Source organism: Asterias rubens, chromosome 9 (genome assembly GCF_902459465.1).
Source record: "Asterias rubens chromosome 9, eAstRub1.3, whole genome shotgun sequence".
Lineage (NCBI taxonomy): Eukaryota > Metazoa > Echinodermata > Asteroidea > Forcipulatida > Asteriidae > Asterias > Asterias rubens.
The window spans coordinates 9043047-9052349 of NC_047070.1; the positions used below are offsets into that span (position 1 = coordinate 9043047).

Consider the following 9303-nt stretch of genomic DNA (forward strand, 5'->3'; position numbering starts at 1 on the left):
TAACGGTAATTTTGGCCGGTAATTTTTTTTTGTTAAAGCCATAATTTGGTTGTGTTTGGCCCCCCCCCCCCCCCAGAAACTTTGATATGCACCGTTTCGAACCGGCGGCGGGTTCGAAAACAATGAGGCCGAGATTATCGATTACAGGGCCGAGTTTGCTTGGTGACAAAAAGGTCAAAGAAAGACGGACACAGTCAGTGAACGCACACACCAACGCGGTAGAGAAAGAGATGCACGCACACACGATTGGGATGCACAAGGACTGACTGACGTGTGGATACACAAGTGTCTTATTTTTGCGATAGTGCTTCTACTTGGATCATGAACTGACTCGAGTCTGTATCAATTTAAACCCACTTACTGCCTGCCTGGATGTATGTAATTCCTTCAATCATCTTCAAAGACGAGGCTTTTTGAGGGTGCACAGTGACGAGAACGGACAGACGGTCTGTGAACCGGCTGGATTGTGTGTGGAGCTTGGAATATAATGGGGGACGTACGCGATGTACACGAAGGCGAAGCAAGTGGTGGAAGTAAGTTTTCTTTCATAATAAAATGCCGTACTTGGCCTAGTTATCACTAGTTCAGAGAGTATTCTATCGAGTTGGGTGATGGCTGGTAGGAAAGTACTTCTAGAAACTATAAGGCTCCCGTTTCTAGAAGTAGTAGGGATGGAAAGGACGTCAGTAGTCAGTGCATGGTCAGTGACACTTGCACGTATGCAAACGGAGGAGTCCAACCGGGGCTAGCGCTAGGACCTGGGTCACGGCATGGAGGAAGAACCTCTATGGTCACGGCATGGAGGTGGTGAAATAGTGTTCTGTTAGAAAAGTGTTATGTTTCATATAAATCATAATTAGTTGGCAGTCAACAAAAACAAGGCTTTTTAATTTTAAACTAATGTTCCTAAACGATTCGACTCAACCCATCAGTACCGTAGTTTGGCGCTTTAAGTGTAAGTGTACCACACCCGACTGGACTGGAGCTGTTGGAGTATTCCTAGAACTATGATATGAGGTCTGTCGCTATCGTCTCCACTAACTTACTATGTATGAGAGGTTCATTCCGCTATTGTCTGAGTCTCCACTAGTGGAGACGAAAGCGGAACGGATAGTTCTACGTTAGCGGAACGAACCTCGGAATAGTTCTAGGGGTAGGGTTGGAGCTCCCTGAGGGCGGTAGGAACATCGTATGCAACAATGGTAGTAGAATAATCCTCCATGATGCAACGGAGGAGTCCAACCTCGGCTAGGATATTTCTACAGATCCATTCTTAGGCCCGATACTTCACAGAGGCAACGGAGGCGATTGCCTCCATGCCCCCTGGTCATTGCCTTGGTGCCCTTGAAATGCTCCAGTAGAAATTTACAATTTCCTCATAGGGTGCCCTTTACCAAGGAGAAAATGGCTTAGTGCCCTTTCCCTTGTGAAAACGAAGCATACAGGCCTGCATTCCTACCTCCTTTAACCAACCTGAATAAAAAAGAAAAGCAAAAAGGAGTGTCCCAGTTTAATACTGGGTAATACCGAATACTGGGATTGGGAAAAAGCTTTTATAATCCCCTTGAATTTATTGAAAAAAGTGGTTTTGAATTGTGTACTTCTAGAAACTATTTAAGGCTCCCCCGTGAGAAGCCTTTCCAAATAGTTTCTATAGGCCTTCAATGATGCTTCATCAGCCCAGGACTTCCACTCTTTGGGTCTTTTTGTGTAGCATCAGCCCGGGGGTGGAACCAACTCCCCCTGACTGTCAAATCATCTCCATTCACAACTTTCAAGACAAACTTTAAATCTCACCTGTTCAAACAAGCATACTCACATAATCCTCAGTCCTATTCTTTCCTCAAGCGCCATGAGCGCCTTCTTTAGGCGGATACCAGCGCTATAGGCCTACTTATTATTATTTGTGCATGGAAGTAGGATTAGATGTGTACTATGTAGGTTTTCAGGCTTGAACTACAAAACATGTACTTATTATAGTACAATGTCATTGTCGTGGTCATGTGGCTCTAAAGTAAATTCACTTTCATAAGGAATTTTTACAATTTTTATAATATAATAGGCCTAGATAGTACTAAAATATGGAATTATGACGGTGAATCTTTTCTTTCACATGACATTACAGGCTGGCGACTCAATAAATAATTATAATTTTTTACTTTGAACTGTGCTTCACCTTTTCAATTTATTTGTCATTTGTTTTGAGTTCAAAGTACGTAGAATTTTATTACATAAAGCTAAAGTTTAGTGAACTGTGTTATAAGCAGTTGAATACACAAACAGCTCAATTAGACTTGCATGCTTTGCTTGGATGCATTTAGTTTGAAGGCATGAGAGCACACAGCAGTGATTTGCGAGGAAGGAACGGGACTGCAACTTCAAAAGGTTGGAAACTTTGTAGAATTAAGTAAATATTATGTTGTTAATTTAATTTTTTCCCCGTGTGTTGAATGAAGCAAATGCTATTACAGCTACAATGTAATGGCTTTTGTATTGATAGCCTCTGTACAAAGTGCACACACTTTTACACATGCTAAAAATGAATGATTAGATAAGAACTTTTGGATTATAAACAGTATAAACAGTGCAGGCCTCAAATTAAAGACACTGGACACTATTGGTAATTGTCAACGACCAGTCTTCTCGCTTGGTGTATCTCAACATTTGCATAAAACAACAAACCTGTGCAAATTTGAACTCGATCTGTCGTCGAAGTTGCGAAATAATAATGAAAGATGGAAATTGTGTGCTTTCAAAATGCTCGATTTCATGACCTCAAAATCTAATCAAACTAAAATATTTTAGTGGAAAATTACTTGAAAACTATGTTACTTCAGAGAGAGCCGTTTCTCACAATGTTTCATATTATCCAAGTAAGCTTTTGTTGCCAAGTAAGCTTTTATGCTAACAATTTTTTTTTGAGTAATTACCAATAGTGTCCATTGCCTTTAACTCATGGCACCAACAGCCTTGGTGCCCTGTGATATTTTTGTGGTTTCAATACAGATTTACACTTTCCTCCAACAGGAGCAAAATTGCTATGCCCCTTCAAGAGGCAAGTTAAAGGGCCTGACAGTGCATTTAAAGCCTGCAGGATTTACAATTATTAGGGCTTATTTCTACCCTCATGCCGTACCATCCCCAACCATCCAAAATCTTGCTCCATCATTAGGCCAAATAAAATAAAATACCAGTTGATCATCCGGATTTAAAAAAAAAAAAACGAGGAGGATGAGGGCCTTACTATTTACTATTTCTACTTTTTTTTCAAGATGGCCGCTTAGTATTTCAAATCAAATAGGCCACCAATTCTCAGTTTTAATCAACCGCAAACTTATTTACCTATTAGTTGCAAGGACCTGCCTGTGTCAACACTAATTACACTAACAGGGTCGGATCACTCAAAAAGGTTTGCTGGTAGGCATTCACTAATATTGTATTATGAAACAGACGGTTACACGTGTTCGAGAGCATCACATTAGATTCGGAAAAAAGCTCCTAGGCAAGTCCTTTCCAAAAGATGGATTTTTTTACAAAAATCGAAAAAATTGTAAATAGTAAAAAAAAGGATGCGGCCCCAAAAAAGGATGCGGGCGGGGACGATCAACTGGTATTTTTTATTATTTGGCCATAGTCATTCTTTATCATGTTTTGTTTGATCCTGCTGAAGGACAACACTATAGGCGAGTACGTTGGTTTGGATGCATACTGTGCCTCGGTATTTGGAGCCAAAACTTATAGATATTGAGTGATTAAAATTAAATTTAGATGTTGTTGTAAGTGTCTTGAGCTTAGAATTGTCCTGCTTGGGTTAAAGACACTCAGACACTATTGGTAATTGACAAAGACCAGCCTTCTCACTGGGTGTATCTCAACATATGCATAAAATAACAAACCTGTGAAAATTTGAGCTCAATTGGTCGTCAAAGTTGCGTACAAAATAATGAAAGAAAAAACACCCTTGTCACACGAAGTTGTGTGCTTCGAGACCTCAAATTCTAAATCTGAGGTCTCGAAATCGTATACTCAGTATTTTCAGTACTCAGTACTCTATGAAAAAAATAAATCAACTAGGCATATTACACGGGTGGGATTCGAACCCAAAACCGTTGCATTTCTAGTGTCTATACCAAATAGACCACCGAGTGCGCCTGGAGGCAATTTGAATTGTATATTTTAGCAGCGGGTACCGCAACGATTTCAAAGATGGAAATTTGCATTGGATATCTTTTTTTTCACAGAGCTTACATGTAGGAAAGTAACTGCGTAAACGGTGCTAACACCCCTCAGTGTGTAATGGGTTAAACCAAAATTAAAACCCAAATTAACATTCTTTATGATAATTATTGGTAATATTTATGGGTGCGATCGTTTAGCTTCCCTGGGTCATCCCCGATCTGCCCCGGTGCGTTCGAATAGCTTTTGACGTCATTCCAGGGGCTCACCCAGGTCAGCCCCCAGTGCCCTGGTTGTGGAGTGGATCACTTGGGGGCTGGCCCCAGGTAAACGACGTCACTATGAGAGTGGTGAGTGGTCATTCGTTTAACTCTTGTCAGGGGCTCACCCGAGTGAGCACCGCGGGGTAGACCCAGGGAAGCTAAACGAACGCACCCTATATCAATCATAAACCAATGTACTTTGGAACCCAAGGTTCTACGAAATGATTTAAAGCAGTCTGTTATCTTCCTTTTCAGCAAAAGAGGACACTATGAGTTCCATGGATAGTCAGGATACCAGATCTGATAAAAAGAAAGCCCTCAAGGTGAGAACAAAACTCAAGAGTCAAGTTCAGGAGAATTTTTGTCTAGATATTTTTTAGGATGCAGTTTTGTCAGAGATCTAGTCCCAAAGTCCAAACCAAATGTCCAAGTTCTCCATTCTTTGAAGCAGCAAAAATATTTTGCATTAAAAATTGTGCCTTTTTGTGTATAACTTTGATATTACTTCAAAATGTGACCATAAACATTAGTCAGTTCAATTACACCACTGGACAGCTGTTAAATGTTGTTAGAAACAACCCATTATAAAAAGGAATGTACTTTTTGCGATGAGGTAATTTTTCACCAAAAAGTTTGAACCTGAGTGAGAAGGTCTTGATGCAGTCTCAGGCATCTGAACACTCACAATTTCCATTTTCTTACCTTTGTAAAAACTCTTTTAAAAACTTTGTAAAAAAAAAACCCCATTAATAATATTAATAATGATAATAATGAAATTCAGAACAACAAGGGTGATTGCGTCTTTGATTTATACCACTTGAGCCCATAGGCCTATTTTTACATTTAAACAAATATTATGCATGTTGGAATACACCAAGGTAGGATACTGGTCTTTGACAATTACCAAAAGTATACTCTGCCCTTAAGAAGAATAATCTCATATGCTCAAGAACCCGTCCGCATAAAACCACACTAACTTAGGAAGTCTACGAATTTTGCCAAATGGGCAATAGGCCCTATGGACTCAGTTTTAATTGGGCAAAACAAAAGTATTCGTTTATAGTTAAGGATTTGGGACAGAAGATTGTGGGGTTATTTTGTGAGTCAAGTTCATAACTCATTTTAAAAATTAAATTACATTCTGTGTTCTGCAGGGATCTTTCTGGCAGCGACGGCAAGATGTGATTGCTTGGTTGTCTGCAATGGTATTCATACTGGCTTGTTTGGGAGGTATGTTTGGCTTAGGAGCACTACGTCACTGGGACGCCAACACGGGCTATGACCACAATAAGAGTGCAACCTCGGAGGAGCGGTTCTTGCCTGAACCTTTTGACCCCGACCCAGACATGAAAGGGCGTCACGGAGCTGACGCAGTAGGCCGTTGGTACTACTGGAAACTTCCTCCAAGCCAAGCCAACGCCTTAACCAGGGCTGTCGTCTGGCTGTGCTACACCAGTCATCAGTTGCTTATGTGGGGATGCATCTTCTACGGCCAGAAGCAGAAGCTAGTGTGGCAGTCCAGCACAGCACCTCGATACTCCGGGAAGCTGGAGAAGTTTAACATCGTTGCTTTACTCGTCAACGCTTTGTTTCATGTGCTTCATCTTGGGCAGACGCACTTGACGTACGATGCAACTGCGCAGGACGTCTCGGTCGCTAGCTCGCAGAGCTCCGTTATCATGCTGCTCGTATTGGTGCTGGTCTTGGAGTATCGGGATCGTGGTCTTGCTTTCGGATGGCCTACTGCCCGCAACACCGACGCCTTCAGTCGGAAGCTTCGTCTACCTCAAGGTACTGTCAACATGATACGCAAGTACCACGGCTACGCCTTCGCCTGGGCTTCCATCTACACCTTCTGGTATCACCCCATGGAGAACACGTGGGGACATGCCATGGGATTCATGCACACCTTTATGATCATGCTGCAAGGCAGTCTGATCTATACTAACATGCATCTAAATCGATACTGGCGACTGACCCTTGAAGCCTGGGTGATCCTCCACGGTAGCGTGGTGGCCTCCCAGACCGGAGGACCTGATCTAAACGGCACCCTCTTGTGGCCGATGTTCTGCTTTGGTTTCCTCTGGGTGTTTTCGTTCACTCAGGTGTACGGTCTCCAGTTCTGGAAGAAGCTCCCTGCTTGGGTGCGCCCGACACCCTTCCTTATCTACTTAGCGGTTACCATCGGGATCTACTCGACGCTTCCTGACCGACAGGGACGCTACTGGATCAGGCTGAATGAGATCATTCGTATTCCTGCGATTGAGTATCTGGCTGCCCTGTTTGCCTGGCTCCTGGTTGAAATCTTCTTGTTCATTGAGAGAAAGGTAGGAAACATTTTTAACTCTAGAATTAAAACATTCCTTAACCCTTTAGAGACCATAGCGGCTGCAAGCGGCTTGTACCAACGGCCACAATATGTTTACCAACTTTTGCTCAAACAATGGTGTCAAAGAAAAGGTTAAGGACTGGATTGATATTTTCCAACTAAAAAAAACAAAACGGTTATTTATATTTATGTTATATATCGATTATTTATTAATTTTCCAAACACTTTACCTGAAAGTATAGTGGTGCAAAAAATCAGCAGTCTCTAGGGTGAAATGAGATTTCTCATGATAGCTCACCGTGCTTAGAAGTCAAGTTTCAGTTTAGAGCAACAGCAATCTACGTCTTGCATACAACTTGCTAAATTAGGATTAGACTCATACTTTGGAAAAAGTTTGTAATTGTTTAAATAAAAAAACAGATGTGTGTATCAGGCCTGCGTGGTATTACACGGAAGGCATTGAAGGCCATGGCCTCTTTTGCACCTGGTCTTGGCCTTGGCGCCCATTTAAAAATGTTCCCACTGATTTTTTAAATGGAAGCACGCCCTTTGCAAAATGAAAAGGGCTTTGCCCTTTCAAAGATGAAATTCTAGGCCGGGTGTAAAGGGCTACTCTGAAGTTTGAATCAGAAACTGTCACCATTGTCAAGTGATTTATAATGTCATTGATGTGTACAAAGCGGTTTCCCCCGTTTATGATTTTCCCATGCATGAGGATGTTATTTTAAGCACACACGGTTCGTTAGATAATGTATAGGCCTACTCATAATGCCTAGACTTGATGATGTGTGTTGTATAGAAATGAATTGAATTGAAGTATAGTAAATGTATTCTTTGAAAGTGTTGTTACAGAGTGCTCAGTGGATACACACGTTTGCATATCGTCGTCTGCTTTGAACATAATAGAAAGATTTATTGCAATGATTTTATTGTTACATGTAGCATGTACACAAGTAAGTGTGTGTTTTGTATTATATCGTTACTAAAAATGCAAGTTACTTGTCTGTTTGTGTAAGAAAAACTCCCGGGTGCCTGTAAACTTTCTTACGATGAACCAATGCAATGTATTAAAGGGCAGCTGACGATTTACGAAAATGTGCCAACGAAAACAACGTCGACGTCGCGCGACACGAATCACGTGTGCCACCAAAATCTGGTTAGCTCTGAAACCTCAGCGCGCGCTCATCATACACTAGCGGGATTCCGCACTTCGCGCTGCACCCACTAGAAATTATATAGAATTCTGCTAATGTAGCCTTGTGTAAGGGGGGAGGGGTAAGTGGAGGGACGCAATTAGAATCATCAATACAAATCACCCTGGTGCCAACATACTTGTTTTCTGTGCCCCCCCCCCCACAATATTTGTTAAAATGTTGTTTAAGTTTAATAGATGTTAAATTTGCATTAGGGATATAGAGTATTAGTTTTGGTTTTTACCCATATAACATACACCAATGTGTGTGTGTTAGCACTGTATACTCAGTACTTACCCGAGATTGCCCGGTGGCTAGAGGCAGTTCGAATCCTATGTTTTTACGGGGACTGGAAATGTTTTAATAGATTTTAAAGTTGTTAAAAAGTTGTGCAGTTGACATTTACAATAAATCCGTCTTTCATTTTGTCCTCGAACTTTACCCAGGTTCAATCCCGATCTGATGGCCCCAAGGAGCCACTCAGCCCAGCCTGGGAGGCCCTGTACATCATGGGTGTCCTCTTCATCTACGCCAGCATGGTCACCGTCAGCGCACTGGTACAAGTATTGGATTGGCAGATGAGTTTGATCACGCTCATGATACTGCTAGTGTTCGTCTTCATCGTTGGTGTGTCGATCGCCAATATGCTGCTCAAGCAGTGCTTCCGTAGGCCGGCCGGTAAGCCCATCGTAGCACCAGCTGAGGAGAAAGATGCGGTTGTGCCTACGGCCTACGGATCTACCTATGAAAACGGAGTGACAAATGATCTATTTGAGAAGAGCGACTTGTAAGTGATGATTTGACGGCGGTCCAATCCCCTCAGTTCATGGCATCATGGGCCGATTTCAAAAAGAGCTAAGACTGATCTTAACTGCAAATCAATCGTAGTTGCTTATAGTAAAGTGTGATGTCACAATACAAATCACTATGGTGATACTGACAATTTGTCTTACAACGAATTTGATTGCTTTGTAAAATCGAGCCCCGGGCACGGCAACCAGGACTGAGGGCAACTAGGGTCAAAACTCAGTTTGGGTAAAAAGGTCAGCTATCTTCTTGACAGTTTTCCTTTGTAAAGGGCCCTAAATGAAAGAAATTTAAGTTTCAAAGGGCACAATGATTTAGTTGCACCTGTTCCCATTGCCTCCATGTGACAGTACAAGGCCTGCATTGTTTGTGTGTTTGTGTGAAAACTTTTTTTAAATCAGTTTGACTGAACACTGCCACCAAAAGTACGTTTTTGCTTATTTATGTGCATTGAAAATCGAAGACCCGAGTTCTCTAAATATTTCAAAAATAATAATCTGAACTGAATACAAAATAATGCTCAATGCAAGAATGA

General features: G+C 41.7%; 1 protein-coding gene across 1 annotated transcript; it reads left to right on the plus strand.

Moving 5' to 3' along the window:
- Window positions 1–262: 262 nt before the first annotated feature.
- Window positions 263–8810, plus strand: LOC117295016. The gene is made up of 4 exons (XM_033777578.1): window positions 263–533; window positions 4695–4762; window positions 5594–6766; window positions 8408–8810. The coding sequence occupies exons 1-4, from the start codon at window positions 488–490 to the stop codon at window positions 8750–8752; spliced, it is 1632 nt and encodes a 543-aa protein (XP_033633469.1). The 5' UTR covers window positions 263–487; the 3' UTR covers window positions 8753–8810.
- The last annotated feature ends 493 nt before the right edge of the window (window positions 8811–9303 follow it).